This window comes from Rhea americana, unplaced genomic scaffold, assembly GCF_003343005.1.
Source record: "Rhea americana isolate MKP2758 unplaced genomic scaffold, rheAme1 scaffold_119, whole genome shotgun sequence".
NCBI lineage: Eukaryota > Metazoa > Chordata > Aves > Rheiformes > Rheidae > Rhea > Rhea americana.
The window spans coordinates 2820573-2843641 of NW_028185250.1; the positions used below are offsets into that span (position 1 = coordinate 2820573).

At 44.9% G+C, this 23069-nt stretch overlaps 1 protein-coding gene across 6 annotated transcripts in view; it reads left to right on the top strand.

Annotated features, from left to right (window-relative positions):
- The window catches only part of DAAM2 (dishevelled associated activator of morphogenesis 2), a 212589-nt gene extending 199237 nt beyond the window's left edge, over window positions 1-13352 (top strand). For all 6 annotated transcript variants that reach the window (XM_085320666.1, XM_085320657.1, XM_085320692.1 and 3 more), the window contains 2 exons: window positions 4811-4981; window positions 7010-13352. In XM_085320666.1, the coding sequence (XP_085176792.1) occupies window positions 4811-4981; window positions 7010-7225 (387 nt within the window). In that variant the 3' untranslated portion in view covers window positions 7226-13352. The remainder of the gene's footprint in view (window positions 1-4810; window positions 4982-7009) is intronic.
- Window positions 13353-23069: the final 9717 nt, after the last annotated feature.

The following is a 23069-nucleotide window of genomic DNA, read 5'->3' on the forward strand; positions in this document are numbered from 1 at the left end:
CATGTGGTAGCACAACAGAGATGGACAGTTTGAGCAAGACCAGTGAGGAAGGTAGGAAAGGTATTATTCATCCCCAGTCTTTCCCATGACAGCTCCTATCGGGCAGAAAATTTATATTTTTTCACGGGGACTAGAAATTAAAATCTGTGCATGCACTCRGTAAGCTTAGCACATACAGTAACTGTTTTTTGAGGTACAGCAAGGCAGTGAGGGCCAAAATCTGTTTTAAGAAAATAATCATTGATGGTAGAATGGTGTGAAGCATGAGAAAATACTGTAGTCCAAGTGCCAGTTAGAGGCTGTGCATTTCAAGCATTCAATTTTTGGAGACTGGTATATTCTCTCAGCTGCTGGGGCTAATGTAGAAGGAACAGATCAGGAAGTCAAGATGGGGTGAATCCCAGTGGCATCGCCAGACAGTGCGGCCTGACACCACAAGAAGCCACTCAGTATATAAGTATCATACCTATTATAAACAGACTTAGAAGTGCAGATGCTTCAGGGCAGGTTGGTATCTAACATATCAGAAATATTTATAGTACCTGTAACTTGGTCATGGCTGCTGGAGTCACCATTGAATTCATGTGAGAATCCTTTGAGAGCAATTGATTGCAAGGAGAACTGGACCTAGCCCTGCATGAAGTCAATAGGGCTCTTTCCATTAATTGATTTGAATTTCTCCTATGAAGAAAACAGACATTTATTTGCGCTGTCTTAGTACAGGATTGGAGTCTCTGTAACAGCAGTCTCAGAATTACTTATCTGGGGAAGAACTTATCTGCTCATGTTGCATGGCCACATGTTGTAATTCATTTTTTCACTGGCTCCTCCCTCAATAGCAGGCAGCACAGACGGCCGGGAATTTTTATCGGAGCTGTTTTTCCTCCTGTTCGTACAGCCCTGTCCCTGCTGTCTCCAGAGCTCTTCTGCCACTGTTTAACATTTCACTGGCAAGCACAGCAGAGWGTGTGTGCACTGCTGTCCCGCTTTCCCTCTCCTTGCTGAAATGGCTTTTCAAAATAAACAACCGTCTAAATGATTTGCTTTGGCAAGAAGATGAATTCAGTGGAAAGTTTGGCAGAGGAAGGAGAGCTGGCACTGAGCTCATGGACCTGTTATATCTTGGAGCCGGGGGGCCCTTTTCGTGTGGAAATGAATTTTTTAATGAAAAAAGAAAAAAAGATATCATCCTGTATTACAGTGGAAAACTAGCCGAAATGCAGTTTTCCATTTTGCTGTGCCCATATCATCTGTCCCCAAATGACTTAAGGAACAGAAAAGCTTCAGCCCTTGTTTCATGATATTACAACATGTCACACAATTCTTGAAAACTTTGTGCTTGTATAAATGTTTAGCTATAGATTTCAAAACTGTGCACAAAAGCAAGTATTGTTAGACATGGAATCTGCACTGGGAGCAGTTAAGTGATTTGTACAGGGTCACACAAAACTTGAGGCAGAGACCAGAGTCATGTAGCTCTGCCCCTTGTGCGCTGAGTGAGGTAGGCAGTGTGATTAGTGCCAGGGAAACTGCCTCCAGCACCACACCATCCTTCATCCCAGCACTAGTACTTTGAAAAAGTACATATAAAAAAGAGAAGAAGTAATAGAAAAAGAAGCAGTAGTAAAAACAGAAGAGAAAGAAAACTAATAAAAACAAAGGGGTATCTTGGAGTTTAAATAGTGAAAGGACAACATGGCTCTCTTTACACTAGTGCATTGAATTGGTGTAGTGTCCTACAGATGTGAACAACTGAATTCTTGCCATTTTCTCTATCAGATAAGTGAAGTAACACTTTTTGTTCTTTAACAAATGGAGAAAGTGAAGCTCATGAAACACAAATTCCCAAGCCACATCATGGGGCAGAGTTGGCAGCTGAAGTTGGATCTTCTGACTTGCTTTCTTCTGCTCGGTCAGCTTTTTCTGGAGGAAGTAGACAAATAATTAAAATGCTTTCTTTAGTGAAACGAAGATTTTTCTTTTGTAATTATTTTCATACTTTTAGCTTTTAGATTTTTGCTTTGTATCTTCCAGTGCTTTACAGTGAATGATTGTGATCTGCTAAGCCATGTACAGGGCACCAGCCAACTGTTCTCAGGATGGATACTCCTTGCTGCTGTGCAAAGGCCACAATGTGTTATATTCACGAGTGCTTCTGGAAGGCTCTTGGGGTGCTGGGCCTTCCCAGCACAGCASTGCTGTTACTCTTCTTACTGGAAGTGGGGACACAATGGCAAAAGCACTTCTGCCTGTCTGAAAAGAGTAGCTGTTGTTAGTAGCTGGGTGATAGGTGACATGCAGCATATGTGCAGATGCCACCACCTGCAGATAGAGAAAGTTTTGGGGGACTCCTGAAGTATCATGTTTGTAGGATCCAAGAGACAAAGACCCCTACTACTCCATCCCCAGCCCCCCAAAAGACTTGGAAACACCTGTGGGCATTCATGGGCTCAAACCATCTCAGTTCCTGTGTGCACTATCTCACTCACTTTTGATCTGCATGGGACAGTGTGGGCTTGAGGAATTCCAAGAACAGAAGCTGTTTTTCACAAGATGATGAACACAACTATCTGCTTGGGTGCCTCTGAATTTCAGGTTTCACAGGAGCTAGATAAGCCTTCTTTCTAGCTGATGCCTCATCATGGCTCTTAATCTGTACCTTATTTTCAATTCCTAACAAAACACAGGAATGAGTTAAGCGGGAAGAGATTCCAGGTAATGCATCCTCTCTGGGCAATAATGAGCTTTAGGGGCTCTGTGTGGTAAGGAGTGGCAATGCCTGTGTACTACAGAAGTAGTCTTTCTCTGTCACTCTCYTTTTCTGACCAACTGGCACACTGGAACAGGCAAGCCAAGAAAAAATAGCACATAGAGATACATTATCACCCTCTGTGGTATTGATAGGCCATATTCTCACTGTTGAAGGGCTAGTGCCAGTCAGTGTGAATTACTGTGAGACTTCTGAGTTTCCTAGTATTTAAGCATACTGTATATATGTATATGTATATATGTATGCATAGATTTAGAGAGAGCGAGAGAGCGAGACAGAGAAAGAGGGAGAGTGAGTGTGTGTGCATGTTTATGTGTGTGTGTGTGTCTTCAGAGGTTTCAGAGAAAAGGAGTTAACAAAGAGAAGTCATCTATTGCTGTTTTCATACTCTGAACTGCCTCCATGACTTGTCACTGCTGTAGTGCTTCCTTCAACTCCTGCCATGTTTGGTAGCTCAAAGCAACTTGCACTTCTTCCAACACTTTTTTTTTCTAGATACTTTGAGTTTCTTTGTTTGTTTCTGGCTGAGAACATAGCCTTCTTAGAGAAAAAAAAAAAAAAAAAAAAAAAGAAGAAGAAGAAGAAGAAGCTATTGCTTCAAACTGCTTTGTGGGCCTGGCAAGGAAAGCAGAGGAGGGGAGATGCTGAATCTCTCAGGCTGTGCCAGAAGGAAGCTGCTTTCCTTGGAGATTTCTTCCCCCTGCAGCTTACTGGGAGACATTGTTTATGCTTTATGTGGTAGAGGGCCAAAGGGGTTTGTTTGTAAGACCTGCTTTGAAACTCATTTTCTCCTTGGGAGCAGAGCCTGAATTGTTCTTAGTATCATTTCCATTCAAGAGCACCCACCCAAGGAAACRAAAGCTGGGCTGTGTTAGTATGAGTTGAGTACACATAATTTGAAGGCAATCCATACCTTGGGTTTGTTTTAGTGAATGGGGATGTTTTTAGGGATGATGTTCTTGTCAGTGGTGGTGCATTAAAGTGCTAGTAGAGAGTGCTAGGGCAGTTGTGCCGAGATGTGCAACTGCCATCAGGAGTGTATTGCCAGTACTGTCTGTTGTGATAAAGGTATATGAGTGAAGGTGGTTGAACAAGTTGGGTGTATACAGTTACATAAGAGTTACAAACGTGTATATATGGTACTGAAAGACTATATACACATGCATTTGAGTGCATTTCAGTCAGTGCACAGGATGTTTGTGAGTGTGTGAGAGCAAAGGAGAGAGTACAAGTACTGCAGGACTGATGTCCAAGAGCCAGGATTTGCTGTGATTTCACCATATCCAGATCAGGACTGCCCTGTGACTGAAGTCCTGCCAGTTGGCTGCCTCCACATGTATCCTGCAGCCTCAACATTTGCCTTTTAAAATAAAAGCCATTTGTGGTGTATTCATTCTCTTTTAAGTTTGCCCGGGAGCCCTGGCTGCTTTCCTTGCCCCTCTCTCATGCCATATCTGTCCATAGTTTCCTCTCTCAGGCAACACCCTGACTCAGAGGACTGCAGAGAGATGGATGACATAGCAAAAGGCTCCTAAGAGGACAGGCTATAGGATTATTTCAAAAGCTCTCTAACTCCAGTCCTTCTAGCAGTAGATCTAAGGGGAAAAGGAAAGAGGAAGGTAGAAGGGGAAATGATGAGCTAAAATTACCTGTTTAGTATTTTTTCCCAGCTAGTCAGTGGATATACTGTCTTTCCTGCCCCTGCTGTCCCACAGTTGCAACTGAGGTKTGGACAGACAGTTGTCCTCTGAAATCACTCTGTCATCCACAGGCACTGGACAAACATTTTTTTTTTTCCAGAAGATACTATTTTTTTCAGCACTGTGTTGCCCAAAGGATACCCAGGAGAGCAGATTACTTAGGGGGAGAGGCACCTGCTGTAAGGCAGAGGTGCTTGGGTTGCCAGGGAGGAATTTTTACTCACCACATGAATGCTCACAGGGGTTTAAATTACATGTGTTGTTACTCTTAGGCTTTCTTTGCTGCCCTACTAGTCTGCCTGCCTAATTCTTGCTGTTATGTTTTCTGCCCCCTTGACAGTATGCCAAGGCATTGAAGCATTTTGGAGAGAATGAGGGCAAGATGCAGCCAGATGAATTTTTTGGTATCTTCGACACTTTCTTACAGTCATTTGCAGAGGCCAAGCAAGATCTGGAGAATATGAGGAAGAAAAAGGAAGAGGAGGAGCGCAGGGCACGCATGGAGGCCATGGTGAGAACACATGCACAGGAAGGGGTTTCATTTCATCACCTTTGTGTGTCTCAGGAGAGAGAGGTCGAGAGAGCCAGTGCTCATATGCTATCCTGTCTGTTTCATACCCTTCTCCCTGTCACCTCCCTTGGCCCCACTACTCACAAATGGTGATATTTTCCTGTCAGCTGTCTTGTCAGACCTCAAGGGCATGCTATTTGGCTCTCAAATTACCTCCTTTGGGTCTAGATACCCAACTYTGACCTTACCTTTTCTACCCTGACACTTTGCAAGATGGTGATACCCTGCCCAGGGCCAGATTGTCCTCTTTTCAGGCTGCAGGCTCTGCACAAGAGCTCTTGGAGCCAGATTTCCCTCAGTTCTGCCAGCTGGTCAGCTTCCACTCAGACTCTATCATCATCTGCTCTGTGCCTGTCATCTGACAACATATGGTGACACACTGAATGCCCTGGCGCCTGCTTCAACCTACACTAGCAATATTTCTCTCTGGTTGGCCTTAATGCCTTGATTACTGAGGCTGCTTTTGTCCTTGACGTGGTGAGAGAGCTTGTGTGCATCATTGATTTTACTGCTGGGAGACTGATGTGTGAATCCCCAGGGATTCGTGTGAACCAGCCTCCCCCTCTAACCTCAGACTTTCCTGAGGCCTGAGAACAGCTCGGCATTCTTCTGCATCCTTCTACTCTGCCAGCACTTTAACCCCAGCAGCGGCCACAGCCCCAGGCTATGCTTAAGAGAACTGCTGCTTTAACTGTTTGTTATTCCAAAAGCACCCTCTTCTGCTCTATTCAGAAGAGGAGGCAGGTAAAACTATAGGATGTCAGCAGAGTTCTTGGAATTGTTGGACAAAGAGATAAATGCGAGGACTTAAGGTTAAGTTTCATATTAGCTAGCCTAGAAAGTACAGGAGCCCACTGTTAAAGCACTGAAATGATTTGGCATCAAGACAAATTGTATTTTGCTTATGGAAAGAGTCTTCCTGCAGCACGGAATGAACAACCTGCCTTTGAAAAGTCTTATCTGTGCCTTGATGTCTTCACTAACAGTGGAGCTGACCAGTGTGGGAGATAACCAAGCTCAGTGATGCTATTTTAGTGAGACAAAGGGCCTCATGTTGACAGATGGGCCTATTCAATGATTTGTAAAATCAGTGGTTCTGTTCTCTGCCCAGGCTGAATACTTTCTGTCCATGTTACACTAACAGTCTATTTGGACTGTTTCATTACTCTTTCTGTTTATAACCAGTTTTTTCCCGGATTCAAGGCAATGTTCCTTCCTGCTTCCACCATTGCAAGATGCTGCCTCCATCCAAACATGAGCTGTTTGGTGGACAGCGTTCCTGCTGATACTTTGATTTCTCATGTACTTTTCATTCTCCAGGTTGTTCAGCTTTCAGCCTATGTTATGGCTATCAGATTTTTTTTCCTTCTTCTTTTCCTTCTTTTGCAGCATTGTGACCTTTCTGCCTGTCTTTATATAGCTACACCTGGCCTAAGTGCAAGGCTGTTGGTGTCTATGATAGTGACTGTTGTTTGTGTAGACACATTCAAGCTAACTTTAAACTCRCTAGGTTATGTACTATTACTACACAGTAGCTGCTGCTGCACAAAGGTCGCTGCAAGCCTGCCCCTAGAAGCTAGATAATTGCTTATGCCAGCACCATTTGTGGAGTATCACTTTGGCACRGTTACTTTGCTGACACTAGCCTGCTGTAAAACTTGGGCAAAATAACTGCAGCATAGACAGATCCTATGCTTCCTCCTTGCTCCAGGGTGGTAGTGCTTTGTCAGGCAAACACGAGATACTGTATATTCCTCATTTCTCCTGCTCTCTGCTTGCCTGTGCAGAAGAGGGGAAAGCCAGCACAGCTGTCATGTGCCCTTGGCACAGGTGATAGCCTTGTAAGCAAGCTCCTGACCTCTTTTTTTCCCTAAACCATACCAGTACACCTATCTGTTCCTTGACAGTATCTCTAGTAATCTAGTGGCTCAGTTAGCTAACACTAAAGTTCTGTGTYTTTCTCCACAGCTAAAAGAGCAGAGGGAAAAAGAGAGGCGACAAAAGAAAGCAAAAGCAGGAAGTATCTCTGAGGAGAGCGGAGAATTTGATGACCTGGTATCAGCATTAAGGTCGGGTGAAGTCTTTGACAAAGACTTATCCAAGCTCAAACGAAACCGCAAGCGTTCGGGGAACCAGGGCTTAGAGACAAGCCGGGAGCGGGTGGTGACAAAGCTAAATTATTAATTAGAAGAGGAAGAAACATAATCAACCAAAAGAAGATAATGAAAAAGTGCAAAACAAGGAAGGTGAATGTGTGCAATGGCACCTGGCTGACAGCTGCTCCAAAGGGTTTCTTTGGCCTGTGACTAGAGACATTACCTTTCTATGATCAGCTTTCTTCTCGTCCCTCCTCTGTGCTCCTAATTTGAACCATTATAAAAGTGCCTCTGTGGAGCCAGCAGGGTTTATGACTTGGCCATTCAGAGTTAATAGACTTGCTTCTGGGATTTTATTGTGTCATCAAAAGCCTCGCCGTGATGACAGAAAGTACTTGGGCCTTGCAGACTGCCTTGCAGCTGGAGAAAGATAATTTTCTGTGTGCCAAAGTAAAAACTAGCTATGTTCTCCATCTTGCTGATAATAAGGAAGACATTAATTTCAGAGCAGTAGAGCAGCTCTGTAACATACCTGTTGCTTCTTCAAGATCTAGAATGGCCTCGGGGTCTTGTCAAGAATAAGTTCTTGGTGTTTCCAGTTCCCCTCCAGGATTGGATTTTACAGAAAGCCATCAATTAGAACCTGAAAAATGCTTTTGATCTTCTRTGATGTATAATAGTTTTGTGTGGCCTACACTGTCCAAAATAAGTGATGGTCAGAAGGAAGAAATCAGGTTCAGGARCAAATTGGAATTCAAGAATCGGAATCAACATAACATACTTTGCAAAAGTCTTTTGRATTCTGCTTTTATAGAAGCTGTTTTCCGGATTTTTTTGATGGTTGAGCCTTAAAGCTAAGAAATGCATCTCCTAGGAAAGGAGCTCTGGCTTGCAGTTCAGAAAAGTAAGCCACTGCCTGTTTGGGGTTAGAAATAGATACCTGTGGAGCCTGATGTTGTTGCCAGAGGATGGAAGAGAAACAGCTGAACATTTCTTACCTGTTTGTGCAACATTTCTTAGCACRGTCCAGTGGAAACTGGGAGTTCCTTAGCATCATCCACAGGTCAAAAGTAGCGAAAAGCACGTGGGGTCATTGGCTGCAAGAAATTAGATTTCTCCTTCAACTGATACTCATTGCAATTGTTGTTGGGATGAACTGGAGTTTCCATCTAATGGGCTTCACTGCGCACACCTCACTCCTACCTAGGAGAATCATGTAACTCAGTAAGATACAAATGGTGTCAAAGAAGAGCCTTGGAGCCCACAGCCTTTCCCATTTTGAAGGGATTGCTCAGGATGAACAAATGAAGGATCACATATACAAAACTGAGAATTTTTCTGGAGGACACAGAAGTGTATAAGCTGAGCAGGCTTTGGAGATGGGTTAACTCATAGGAAAAAAATAATTTTTTATTTAAACTACACATGTGAAGCACAGCCAAAAAAGCAAAAATCTGCAAGAAGACACCTCTTACTCCTGAATTCTGTGTACCTTCATGGCTCTAGGAAAGGGTGGGGATTATGTGGGTAGCATGGGCTTTTCTTTTAATCTTGTCTTCCTTTTTGATTATCCTTCCTAGAGAGGGGAAAAAAGGAAAAGAAAGAAATGGTGATGGATTCTTCCTTCTAAGCAAGAAGAAGAGAGAACATTTGAGAGAGGGACTTGCCTCTCTCACTAGAGGTGCAAACTGTGCATCAATAGTCAACAGCACAAATGTCAGGGAATCCCAGGGAAGTGAAAAAAGCTCCATTTGTCACTTTAATCATTTGATTTGATTTTTTTGAATGTCATTCAACATGAGGTTCTGCACTGAGTCTGTAGAACAGAACTTCCTCTTCCATGCACACTGCCTGATCAGTATTACATRCTCCCAATACTGGGGAAGCAAACTGTGGTGGTTTTCTGAACACTTTGAGAGTAAAATAATTTTGTAAACTATGGGAAAAAGCAAAATAAGTCATAACTGTTAAACTCTAATGTCTCATTGTTTACTGAATTTTGAGTCTCCCGTCCCAGAATTTCCCTATTTACGACATTCCAGACTGCCGCGCCTCTGAATAATACTCATCGTAAAGAGCTGGTATCTTACAAGAGCTGGGTGCATTCTCCTCCCTTATTATCCCACTCCCCTTCTGAGATTAGCAATTAACAGCAATGCTCACTGCAGTGGACACAAGCACCTTTTAGAAGAAAGACTGTATTTCATAAAGGTTTTTGAAAATTTAAGAAAAAGCTCTCACTTTTWAAAACATTTTTATTTTAAATTACAAAGTGGATTTTTAGAAATGTCTCTTGTAAATTATATTAACGAGCTCCTTGCTGCTCCATGATGTAAACATGCTATTTCCCAGCCATTTTTGTTTGTCTTGTTTTAAAGCATGCCATATAACCTATGCCATGTAAGCCGTATGAGAGGTGGTAATATGTGCCAAATTGGTATACAGTTGAGTTTAGATATGGATAATCTCTGAATTCCAAAGATGATTTTTTTAAGGATTAGAGCATTGTAGTGTTCTCCCTCTGTGTTCTCCCTGGTTTTAGGACTTGCTCAGAAATTCAAGCACAGTGCCAAGGTCAGCCCTGGTGCAAGAAGATGTGACTCATGGCTCTGTCCAGCTTATGGCTGCTTGATCCCCAGGTACTTATTTGATAAGGCAGACTGTCAGCATGGCAGTGCTGTCAGAGAAGGAACAGCTCAGGGCAAAACCCTTGAATATAAATACAGCATTCTCCCCACCTGGTTAAACCAGGTTCATGCTGTGCTTTTTGAAACTGAAGCCACTTTGCCAGGCCACAAATGTAGCATAAAACAGAGAGAGGACATGGTGTGATAAGACGTCTGTCTACTTGTGTACACAGTTCAATGCTGATTTAGAGATCCTGTATAGTGGTACATGGTGCTCCAGCCGTGCTGAGAGAGTCAAAGAAATCTGCTTTAGTTTTGCCGTCTCAGACACAATGAATAAGAGATTATACAATCCTTTAAATAGCTGTGGGATACGTTAATGGAATTGACAGAAAGTCTGGAGTCATGCCCCAATTCATTGTAGCTCAACTTTCTTAGCACTATGGAGCACCAGACTTCTGTTTAGAGCCTCTACTGGTGACTGAAGGCTTCTTTCTGCATGCTGAACAGTCTCCTCTGACTATTGACCCCATGCTAAACATTCACTGAGAAGGTTTGGGAAAAGCTTGGTTGAACACTGAGGCAAGTAGTGTTTTCTTAAAGCGGTGACAAGTGGAGAAGCCTGTTAATATGTCTACCGTATGAGATGAGGCTGGCCACATAGAAAATAAGGAAAAGGTTGGCTCTGCTCTAGGGCTTAGCTTCAGATTGTTGGTGAAGCTGCATTTGTCCTTACATCTAGTTGCTTGGGTGTTGTGAGCGCATCTGTGTTCACTAACTGCTGAAGGAGATGGGGAGAATCATATTCAGTATCCTCCAGTGCTAGCAGAGCTCCAGCAGATACAGCAGGCTGTCATGAGGTGTAACACTGAGTGACTCTCTCCATCAGGCTCTGAGAACTGGAGAAAAACAAAGTCTATTGTTGTCCTTACAGCACCAACATTTTATATAAAATTGCCCTCACTTTAGAAATAAGTACAGGAGGAAATGAGAGGTGTATAATCCAGGACTTAATCTGCTTTATTTTTCCTACAGAAATGCAGGCAACGCTAGCTTTATGACAGAGTTCCTCACACTGTGAGAGGGAAGTATTTTTTTGTTCTCCAAACCTTGTCCCCAAAGGTCTAGTCCTCCCTCACTTACCTCTGTATCTCTGCTTTGTTCTTAAGAAGGTTGCATTAGGTTGACCCCAGAAAAGACTGAAGAACTTACTTCGCTCCCTCCCCATTTCACTCCCTTTGGTCTGGGTCACTCTTCACAGTCAGTTACAGCTCTCTGGAAATGCTACAAGGTGAAGTGACTTAAGGGCAGCAAGGACATTCCCTGCCCTGTAGCACATCTATAGTGTTGGCACYTGTTCCCTACAAGGGCAGATGTAGGACTAGTGTTTAGGGGTGAGAGACTTCCCAGCTGGGAGACAATTTGGGTGTCCTTCAGAAGCATTTCTGTAATGTGGTCACAGTGTCTGAGAAAGGGAAAGGAATTGCGAGGGGCCTTGTCAGAAGGCTGTGGGGTAGATGTTTCCATAACGGCCAGCCCCACTGGCTGAATCTTTCCTCTTTTTTTTTTTTAGGAAAGCTCATACTTTGAGCATGGGAGAAGCTTGTGTCAGGAGTTTCCATGAGGGGAATGGAGATCAGTTGTACAGTTGATGATGTACATGATGTATGCAGTTTTGTTTCTGGGTTGGTTGTTTTTGTTTTTTTGTTTGGGGGTTATTTTTTTTTTAAAGGTTTTAGGAGTCTCTAAGGGGAACCTGTAAATCTGACACCTCTATTTATTTTGCCTTATTTTAGTTTGCTATATTTGTATGTATACAGTGCATTACAGCAAAGACTATTGAGACCGTGCCAGGGCATTACACCAGCTAGATATCTGGCTTGGTTATTCTGCAGCAAGCTGAGCTAGGTGAGTGGCTGCATGTGAGCAGTGTTGGTGTGGTAAAGGAGGAAGAAAAAAAAACTTTCCTTTGGTTTTCTTCTTATCACTCTGCCCCTAGTGATATTGGATCTGGGAAGACAAGTGTTTTAAAGCATATGGTGAATTTATGCAGATCAGTTAATTTAGAGCACTTTTTTTTWWAAAAAAATATTTTTTCATCAAGAATCACAGTGGGGAGATTGAAAAGTGTTAAACTGCACAGTTACTCACTCAGGCTTCACCCTTCAACCCAAATTCTTGCCATGATGCCAAAGTAGCTTAGATAGATGTAAAAAAGTGATTCATGCCCTATAACTTTTCACCAGAGTTAAACTTGTTGGTGAGATAAACTTGGACAGTTCTCTCCTCAGAGCTATTATTCCTTCCTATTTTTCCGAAACCAAAAACCAGGATTTCCCCCCTTCCCCTCTTTACTTCTTTCCCTCTTCTCAAGTTTCTCTTTGCAGCCAGAAGTGCTGGAGTTTTTTTCCTGCTGAAAGTTTATGTTCTTTAGAGTTTGCTCAGAGTTACGGCTTGTTAGCTTTAACCAATGACTGATGCCAAAGGGACACTGAATTTACATTCACTTTCCATCCATTAACATCAATAGGATCAACAAAATCTTTCTACTGATTGGCTTTCTACTCATAGGTTCACTAGCAATTCCTAGATGTCTGGCCATTGCTGCTCAGCTTCTATCCAGAACATGGGAGATTTCTGATCATCTGCTGTCCAGGTAGTTAGCCCCCATTGGCAACCTCAGTTTCTGTTATCAAAGGAAGGTAGGCTGAAGAGTCCAACATGATTAACACAATTTGGTCAACTGAAAATGTAGAATTTAAATGTTTTTTTTTGTGTGTGTGTGTGTGCATGTGTATTTTAAAGCTATCTGCTACTCTAACTCCCTTGAAGTTGGCTAGACTTTGCTCACTGCACCTATTGAGAAGTATGCCATTAGTCTAGAAAGAGGTTATGGCATCACTTTGCAAGAGAGAATTTGGACACCCAAAAGATCTTTCAAAACCAGTCTTCTCTGTTACTGGTGTTAATGTGGAATAGTTCCCGCATAGCCAGTACAGATTGCCCTGGGTTTACACCAGCATAATTTATAGCAGCATCTGGATCAAAACTCTGCTTTAGACAGTTTTGGCTGTTCATAGGATGTTGCACAGGACTCCTGAGGGGCATGGCGAAGGGCTGTCCACCAGTAAGAGCTCTCACTCAACTGACCTGGAAAAGCCTCCATAACAAATCATTCAAYCCTCCTTCACACTTACCTTTAAAAAGGCTCCTTAAAAACTTTTGCAGTCTTGAGAATTGTAATGGTATGTCAGGTATATGAGCCACTCTGTGCTCACACTTCTCCCTTTCAAACGACCTCCATCTCCAGCTATTCTCCTCCCTGCAAGCCTGCTCGGCTTGAAACTTGCAGGTCACTTTGGGACGTGATCCTGCCTGCCAAGCTAGAAGTACAGTGCTGCTTACCAAAGTGGGAGGTTGTGTGCTGCTGTAATGCCTTGGCGTATCCTCATTTCTTAGTCAGTTTAAGACTATAAGTGAATTAAATGTACAAATCCTGTAGTTTCCTTTTTATCTATATCTTTTTATAAGAATATACTGTAATACTAAAAAAACAAAAGCAAAAAAATTAAAGATATATTGTCCCCACTGTGTCTCAGAAAGTTTCTTTGTAGTTGAGTTTTCTGTGCATTTTGTTGGAAAGTCTGAAAGGTGAGTTGGGGTCTGAGTGCATTTTTTGTGCTAAGCTCTGGGTCTTTCTATTTGATCATGAGCRTGTAGCTCTTTAGATGACACAGTCACTGCAGGTCTGGTGAGTTCACGGCTTGTTCCGGGGGCAGCAAAAAGCAAAGTGAATGCAAGCACGTCCTCCCTTTGCAATGGTAGGGAACTAGCCATGGAGCCACCACATCAGCATATCCAGGGTCATCTTTTAAAAGACTTTGAGTAAAGCAAAGAATAGCAAAGGGAACACGTGAGTTCACTTAAAACAGAAAGACAAGACAGTCCTGCTAGCAGAGAGCTCACTTTCCACAGCAAGACATACTAGTATGTTAGAAGGCCAAGGGAGGAAGYGCAGGTTTAAGATGCTGGCCATACGCTTGCTTAGTTACAGAAGCAGCGCGCTGGCAGCAAGGGAGTGATGGAAAAGAGGGGGAGGAGAGGCCTGCTTCAAAGGAAGGATTTAAATGAGGCCAGCTGAAAAGAAGCCAGGAAAGCCAACATCAGGGCTGATGCCTTCAGGGATGTGGGTGGAAAAGACATTGGATAGAGGACAGCAGGGCAAGCAGGAGGCAAAGAGAGGCTGGGGCTCACTGGGGCACGCTTTTGGAGTGGGTGAACCAGGGGCCAGGCCAAGGACTGCCTTGGCGCTTAGAGGCACACCTTGTTTTCGTTTTAGGTGCAGTGTATGCAGCGGTTGCATTTGCATGTAGATCTCCCTGTCTCTGCGAACAGAAACAGCTCACTGACCAAATTCATCTTGAAAACACAAATCGGCACTTTTATCTTCAGCTCTCCCAGGGTGACGTGAACCGGGAGCTCCCCAGCAGCGCCTGCCTGGCTTCTCAGATCAGGAGCCCTGCTGGCAGCACCCCAGGTTTGTGCAGTAGAGGGCTTCCCAGGGCCCCCTGCACAGCCTCAGTGGCCAGCGCTGGCGGCACGGCCGAGGCAATGACCAGAAACAGTCAGGGGCTAATTGCCAGCGTGGGCTTGGGGCCGGCCGGCAGCCACCTGAGCACCGCGGGGAAAGGCTCTTGTTCTGTATTCGTTGCAAGGGGCTCCCTGTTTCTCCATCCTGATCCCTTTGAGTCAAACCAGCCTGCCTCACAGATGCAAGCACCAAGGTGGAGAGCTGTTCCTCAACACTGCACGTGGCAGGGGCAGGACACAAAACTGCCTCCTCCAGCAGCTGGGTCTCATCAGCAGAGGCTGAGCCTAGATGCACCTGAACTCTGACCGCTGTCGCTAAGTGGAGACGTGCCCTGCCTAAATGCAGGGGGAAGGTTTGTTGTCTTTTTTTTTTTTTTTTTTTTCTTCCTTCCCCCCGACGCTGGGAACAGACTGGGGCCACAGTGCGAGGGGCTGGTGTCCTGTGTGCGGGATGGGCCCAGCGCCGGCACCCTGCAGCAGGGAGGTAAGGGCTGCCTGGCTTGACGCAGCCAAACTGCAGCTGGGGCTTAGCTGCCCCAGTGATAGCTGGGGGAGAGGAGGGGGTTGATTTTTGCTTTTTATCCTTTTCTTTCTTCCCTTTCTTTCTCCACCTCTGGCTTTTGCTTAGATGAAGGTGGCACCTTTGCTTCTGGCGGTGGAGCTTTTGGGAAGGGAGAAGCCACACAGCTCTTCCAGGATCTGGCCTTGCTGCTGGGAAACAAAATAATTAAAGATTTCTCCTCCTCCTGCCCCTGAATAGTTCCAAACTCTGGTTTTCAAGTCTGTTGTGCCAGATACTATTTTTTCTCTTCGTATTTTTTCAGCTAATGAGCTTCTTGCTCTGGTAAATCTGTGATGTGGTTGCTGTTTACCTGTATTTTGGTCAGACTCATGTAGGGAGGCAGGGTGCTTTGCCTTTTCTTCCTTAGCCCTGGTTTTGAWGTGGACATCTTAGGGGAGATGAGGGTGATGGTGCTTGCAGAGTCACATAACTCTGGTAAAAATGTGATTTTTTTGCTATGTTTTTTTTTTCTGGGGAGGGAAGAGGCCTGCTCTTCTGCCTGGATGCCAGCCTGGCACTGAGAAAGCAGAAATGCCCTGTTTGCCTGTGCCCTGATGAGGGGATGAACTGGGGCAGCGTTGTCAGTCTGCAGCATGTGGTTTCCGTATGTTGGCTTGTTTCCTGGCAAGGTGTGTAGGCTATTGCTTTAAAAAAAATAAATTAAAAAAAAAGGGGGGGGAGAGAAAGAAAAAAAAAGAGAAAGAAAGAAAAGAAAGTGCATTATCAACTTGGCTTAAAATAGCAGGGAGACTAACTAAAATTTAGGATTTAACTTGATTTCAAATGCCAAACTTCAGCTCCAGCCTATGAAAGGGAACTGCGAGTCTTTACTGATATGTGAAACTACAAGGATGAAGTATGTAATACCAGAAATTCATTCTTCATTTTTTGTGCCCTGTCCCTTCTGCGTTAGGGTGGGATAACTGTGGTGATTGGAGGCCCTCTGACCCTGCGCTCACTTGGTGGGAGCTTCAGGCTGCTGCGACTGCCCAGGAGCCAAAGCCCTCTCTGTCATGTTCATCAGCTTCCCAAGGTATCCACAGAGCTGCAACAGTAGCTCTTAAATGTATTTTAAACCCATTTGTGAAGGGACTTGTTTTTGCCTTAAGTAGGAAGAGAAAGCATCTACTCCCCTTTTTTTGGCTTACTTGCATAATAGGACCCCTAGAAAACCCTAGTCTTTAATGCCTGTTATGCTTGGGTGAAGATCTACAGGGATCTTCCGCCTATGCAGCTGGTGTGCACAATGTTGTCTCTGAAGCCAGAAATGTGCTTGGCAGTCAGCCTTCCTAGAGCTGGTGTCACCTTGCTGGTGCATGTCTCGAAGCCAATGTTTAACAATGAGATTTGAGCTTAAGCACTTGCATTTTCTTGCTTTTCTCTCTTTTTTTTTTTTTTTTTTTTTTTTTCATTTTTTTTTTTTTTTTGTTTTTTTTTTTTTTTTTTTTTTTTTTTTTTTTTTTGGCTAGGCTTTCTCTGTCCCAGAAAGTGTTTTATGTTTTATTTTATTTTTTAATTTTTATTTTGAAATCTAGAGGATCCTGATTCTATATCAAAGTATAATCCAAGCCTCAAATAATCCAACAACAGAATAACAGTCTCCTTTCTGGGGGCTGTTTTTAAGCCTCTGTGAAAGGAAACAATTAGGATTCTTCAAAAGGGTTAACTTTTGCTTTTTAAGACAAATATTCATACTTGTCTCCCAGAGCTGAGCTCCTCCTTCCTTCCTGTGCTTCATTAGTGAGGAGGAGCCTCCTGGCTGGGGCAGGGGGGGGACTTTCCAGCCGTGATCAAAGCATGAAACACAACACGAATGTAATGAGGAGTTCCAGCTCACTTGCTGCATCTCCTGCCTGCCGTGGAGCTGGATTCTGGCTGGAGTGAAACGGGGACCTCTGGTGCATAGGTGGGAGTGGGAGGTGCAGGCAAGGACACAATTTCTGCACTGATCTCTTGGTGCATGGCCTAAAGAAACTGCTTGCAGGAAGGGAAGGCTCCTGGGGTCTCCCACTGCATGGCGTCACCGGGGGGAAGGGAAGGAGTKCCAGCCATCACCCAGCTGCCCAAGGGAGCCGAGTGCCTCCACTTCTTGGTGAGCCATTTCCAGTTCTGTTGCATCAGGGCTGCTGCAAATCCCAGCCCTTTGCAGGGCTGGGAGCCTAAAAGGCGCTTGTCCAAATGTGAGTTGGCCTTGAGTCATCTGCTGGTGTACGTCATCATTTGTATATCCCCCTCTCTCACTAGAGCTACCACATCAGGTAGTTACTAGCGTCTGTAGACTCCCTTCTCTTGTTCAATGGTAGGTTTTAGGCAGCAGCACAATTCAGTACTCATTTCCCTCCAAGCCAACCTTTCTTCCTGCTTTGTCTTGGACAATTTTCACCAAGTTGGAGAGAGCAAGACAGTCCCCAGCAGCTACTGCTAATGTAAATCAGAATAGAAGTCCTGAAATGATTAGTTTGTAACTGCAGGCCCAGTCTCATTGGGGTACCTGTGGCATGTGATCCGAAGGTATGTCTCTGGCTTATAAAGCCAGGGATATAGCCCAGCATATTGGCATGACCATGCCACCTAGGCTAGCTTCTCCTCCTGTGAGATAGGGATAGGAAATCTCTGGCAGATCACACTCCTGACAGTGGTGTACCCTATCACCTCTGACGCTCAAGCTCATGGATTCAGAGCTAGTTCAGGTATTTGCTGACAGTGCAGTGAAGGGGAAGATGAAAGAGAGCTTCCTCTCCTCTCACCATTTTTGCTGAAAGCACAAGCAAGGATGGATGGGTTTCATACTTGTCCTGATTCCCCCCTCCCCCCTTTCTTCTCTCCATCAGCTGTTTCCTCAGGTTATCCAGCCACTGGGTCAAAGAGGGTTTGTGGGAGACTAGAAGCTCTCCTCAGGAGAGCTACTGCATCTTTCCTATGGTGACAGCCATGAACACTGGGGACCAGAGAAGGCAGAAATGCTGTGGTTAATTCACTGTGAGAACCAAGGGAACACTCCTCACCCACCTTGTTTCAGATGTGGTCACAATGGTGTTCAGGCAATTCTAGCAATGCTTGTGAAAGGACAATGTCCCAGCTAGCTAGAAGAATAACAGCCAGTAAACAATGAATAAAAAACAGTGCGAAAAGGACTTGGTAATTTTTTGCACCATGCAAGATGCAGAAAAAGGCTTTTGTGCAGCTGCAGTGTCTATCACTGGTATCAATGGAGGTTTAGTCCATCTCGTTGCAGCAAGACCTTTGCCAGTCTTCTCCCTTCACAGAGTTACAATAAAAATAGCTATTCAGAGCAGTTCCACAAAGCACTGAGAAGGTTGCTAACTGGGGGAAACACAAGAAATCATGTATGTGCTGCAGGGATCTGGGAACCGGGTGCGGAATAGTCCTGAACAGCCCTCCCCATGGGGCATATGTGGATGTGAGCAAGTTGTAAACTATATGGTGTTGCTGCTGATTGCTGCAGAGAAAGATGGATCTGTTTGCTTCATGCTGCTTTCTGTAGGTTTTAGAAGATGAGGTGGAGGAAAAAAAATGGCTATGTCAGATTTCTTGAAATGATAGGAGCTATTCTTGTGCCTGAGGGCGCTGGGAAAAAAGGGTACTTGGTATTTGTCTCTTTGTAAGTAAAGCATCTGCCTTGTCAGAGTTATGCAGGGGCAAAGCTTGTATTTTTTCTGCCACTAAAATATAAGGAGTATTGTCATAGGAAGCAGCTTGGATGCCCCAAGACAGGCTTCCTTAATACTTCTTTGTGGTGTGCTGAACCCACAGCTCATACTGTCATTCTCATATTCTGCTACCGTTTTGCAATTTGTGGTTCCTGGAAAGCTAGTTGTCTTTAAAGGTATCTGAGGATTGTCCATTGCCGCAGTAGAGGAAGGAAAATAAAAATGAACTTCTGTACTCGTCATCCCCACATAAAGAAGCAAACAAAATGGGAGGAAAATAAATGTGCRTCTACTTAAATCCCATTCTTTTACAGTGCTACAAGAAAATAAAAATATAGCTTAAGCTTCCCCCCCCCCAAGAAGGTTAGGTGGTCAGTAGATTCAAGAGATGAGAAATTGTGCTCTAAATCATGTCTTTGCCACTGCACATTACTGTGACTGTCAGCAGGCCTGATCTGGCCCTGGCTCCGCTCTGCAGCCTGCCTTCCGGCTGACCTTTGGGTGTGATCAGTGCCATCAAAATAACCCATGCAGAATGATGAGTTGTGTCCTGGTGGAGAGGTAGGAATCAGCCCAGTGGTAGTCCACCTTTTGGCTCACAGTAAGGCGTTATAATGGGACCTCAGTATTATAACTGAGCCAGGGTTTCCTGAGGTAACACTATGCTCTGAGTAGGCTATTTCTGTGTTCCCAGGCAAGTCAGTGGAGGGATCTACTCTTAAGCTGTAGAAGTGACTGGTTTACACATCCTTTCTGTAGCTATTACCCTTTGCTGCCCACCTTGGGAGGACCTGCTGCCCTTTCTGTGGCAGCAACGGCTGCTGGAGTTTGAGCTCCTTCGGCTCTAGGAATAGCCCCTTGCAAAGGGTTAATGCCAGTGATAACTTTTTTACTCTGCTCTTAGCACAGCTCTGCATGCAGGTGTTGCTCTAATGGGGCGCTGGGGTCCACAGGCAGATCAAACAGCACACCTATCTTTCCCTTGTGTAATCTGGCCCCTTCTCTGCCAGTGGCTGAGCTGTTTGTCTAGGAAGCAATGTTCCACATGTAATGTAACATTGCCCTTCTAAAATATTGGTAACATCTTCCCTTTTCTGGTCTTTTGAGTGAAAGCTTCTTATTAAACAGAAAGGAGGCTGTTTCCTCAGCTCAAGAGCTGTAGCTGCCTCTGGGGCTGGTGGGGATATGTTGCCTTTCAGAGCAGAAGCAGCTACATAGCTGAGGCAGTATGATGTCGGGACTAGAGCTAGCTGTGGCCTCGAGGATGCTGAGTTCTTGCCAGCTCCTGCAGTGTCAGTGCTGGGATGCATCAGCAATCCTGTCTTGGACTTGCACCAAGGGTCAAAGAGAGCAACTCCAAATTGCAGATTGTCCCATAGCTGAGATCTTGTCCTTGTGAGGCAGCTGCCAGTTCCCTATCTGTTCCTGATTAATCCTCTCCCAGGAGGATGCTGGCCAGCACATCCCAAACCCAAAGTGAGTTTGGAGGAGGAAGGGGCTAAATCAGATACTGAAGCAGTCTTACTCTCTAATTTTTTTAACCCCTGCTGGCATCCTAATCCAAACAGGAAGGCAGCAAGAGTCTGGACAAGGATCAGTAGTCCTAACTTAGTGCTATGCAGAGCAGAACCAGTATAATTATGGGCAAATGGACATAATCATAGAAAATAGCTGAACTCTGATGAGGGCCAGGTTCTTTCCTGAGAACTTGCAGGAACAGTGGCCAGTTCTCTTCCCCTCTTACTCTTGCCAGCACTTTCCATCAGCTTTACAATGGGCTTTACCACCACTGGACATCTTTTTTGCAGTCATTATAGCAGGACCTGGACTCTCCCCAATGCATCAGCAAGCGTGTCTCCTGATGAGACAGGAAAGTGAGACCCCCATTTAATAGATAGGAAAAACATAGGAATAAAAGTCACAGCTGCCAAAAGCAGCTTTGTTTCTTTGGATAAAAAATATAATCTACTTCAGAGACAAATCGGAAGTGAAGTGCCAACTAAGGCCTGCAAACCTGTCTCCAGGTCTCCACCACTGAGTGCTTAACAGCAGGGCAGTTTGATTAGCTTCCCCCTCTGAAAATGGTAATTTGAGTGAGTTGCCAAGCATGAAACATAAGTCTGGCCAGAATGCCCATGTCCTTGTTCTTCCAGATCACATGCCAGCAGTGTTAGGACCATTCTTTCCTTCCTCTCTTGGTTGCTACAAGCTCTGTGGGCTGCCAGGGACCCATCCCTCTGCTTGTACCTAGAGTGGCTCTTGTCTGTGCACAGGACAGCGCTCTCAGGCTGTGGGGGAGCAGGCATGTGTGCGCGTGGGGAGTTGTGGCTGCACAGGCACCCCTGATATCAACAGTTTTGACCGTTTTCCCTGTTACTCTTCTATCTCTGCCAACTGTCCCCGTCTGCTCCTCTGCTGGCTCCAGTTGTGTTTCAGACCTCCCTGCTTACTTGCTGCTCCCTGTACTTGCCCAGTGTTCCCATGAACCTCCTGGCACAGAGCAGCAGTGAGGTTTGGGGCTGAACAACCCTCCAGTCCTCCACACTGCCCCCTGCACTGGTTGACTTCTCTGAGCCACTTCAGTGGTTCCTGGACCTTCATTTCTTAAGTAAGTGCATCAGATGTGCTCCTAGCTCTCATGGACAGAGAGGGGTCCCAACCAGTGACAGGTCCTTTGGAGACTTCCAACCACATGCATGCGGAGACATTTTGTCTGAGGGATCAGGCTAAATCTAGGCCACTCTAAACCCCCTGAATAACAGCTCTGGCACCAGCTGCTCTGATTAGCTGAGATGATACTCTTTTTGAGCTGAATTACTTGCTGATGTCGATGTGGCCTCTGTGCATGTGCATTAGGGGGGAACAGGTGTCAAAAATGTATGTGGGGAAAATTCTTGTTGGTGCCTACAACTGTGGAAGATCAATTCTTTTCCCTCCCTTCCCTTCTATAAATGGTTTTCATGAAAACAGGTTTCTTAACTTAGGTTACAACAGTGAGTGCTAGATAAGTTTTGCTACTAGTGATGAAACTCTTGGCTAAATTAGATAGGAGATGAGGATGAGGAATGTAGCCTATTCGTGTGATTTCCGATACAAGACTTCTACTGTCCACACTGAAGTCTGTATCAGATGTTTTGTAAGGATGTAATCCACAGCAGAGCGAGGGCTTTCCCTGGGCTGATGGAGAAGGAAGCGATTATATTAAAGCCTCATCCTACAGTGTAGAAAACCATGACACTTCTGCTTTTTGGGTAAAGTATTTGGTCTAAGCCTGGCTATGCTGAGAGCTATCTCTTTCCTGCCCCTCAGCTGTGGGTATGGAAGACTCTTTCCAGGCTCTTCTGTGAATTTGGTGAGGATGGGGGAATACTGGGGGCAGGGAGAGGCAGGGACACAGGGAGCCCTACTCTTGCTGCTGGTGGAAGCACAGGCATGCTTGCTTGCTCCCCACTCCAGCCAGCTGGGTTTAATTTTAGAAATGCAGTGCTATCGTGGGGCATCTTTTTCCATGGAATGCAAGTCTTTAAGTAAATAAATAACAGCTTTGTCGAGGTGGAATGACAGCCCATAACCGCACTGCAAAACACGCACCGAATGAGTCAAGCACCGTTTCACTTGCATGTGGAACTACTTTGTATGGATACAGTGGCTGCTCTGCCCCCCTTCAATCCCCTCTTGATCTGGCCATGTGTATTGATTAAAAAGAAATAAAAACACCTTGAAATACTCGCCTTGGAGAAGTGGAAATGAAAACACCTCCAGCTGCTGGGGTTCAGCTAAAGTTCTCTGGCATAGGTTTGCAAAAGCTATGGTTTACCCGTGRTCAGCCAAGTGTTACTGTTGATGCCTTTGCTGCATCTGGGACATCCCAGAAGGATGTACTCTGAGGCATCTTCAGAGAGGCCTGAGGGAAATAGCAGGTTATAAGTATGAATGCAAGAAATTTGTGTTTAAATACCCCTCCCAGTCATGTGTGCAGTTGTGTTGCTTATGGCTGAATGTCCTGGGTGTGTCTTTCAAAGCTTGTTTGCTGGCTGGAAAATCCTGTTAAGCTCCATCTTACCAGGGCAAGGGCCCATCTTCACTGCTTCAGTCCAGCAGCTCTGAGATGCCTGCGTGGCATCTGCTGCAAAACCTGTTGGTAACTGTCTCCACTGAGTCAGCAAGGCAAGCTCCTCTAAAACTCCCAGTTTGGTAAGGTCTGAGGCTGAGCAAGACTGATGGGTAACAAGCTGAGGATATGATGGCTGTCAACCTAACTTGAAAGGGAGAACTCTTGGCTACCTGTGGTGTCAGCTGCTGATGTTCCATTGATATTGCTGGAGCTGTGGCGGGGCTGCACCTGGCTTGCAATCTTGGCACCTAAACACCGCAGGCTTTGCAGACACTGCAGTCCTCCAGCTTCTAGGCCCAGTCTGTATTATCCCCTTCCTTGCCTGTGATCTCTCAGAGAGTTCATGACCCCTTTCTTATTCCCAGAGG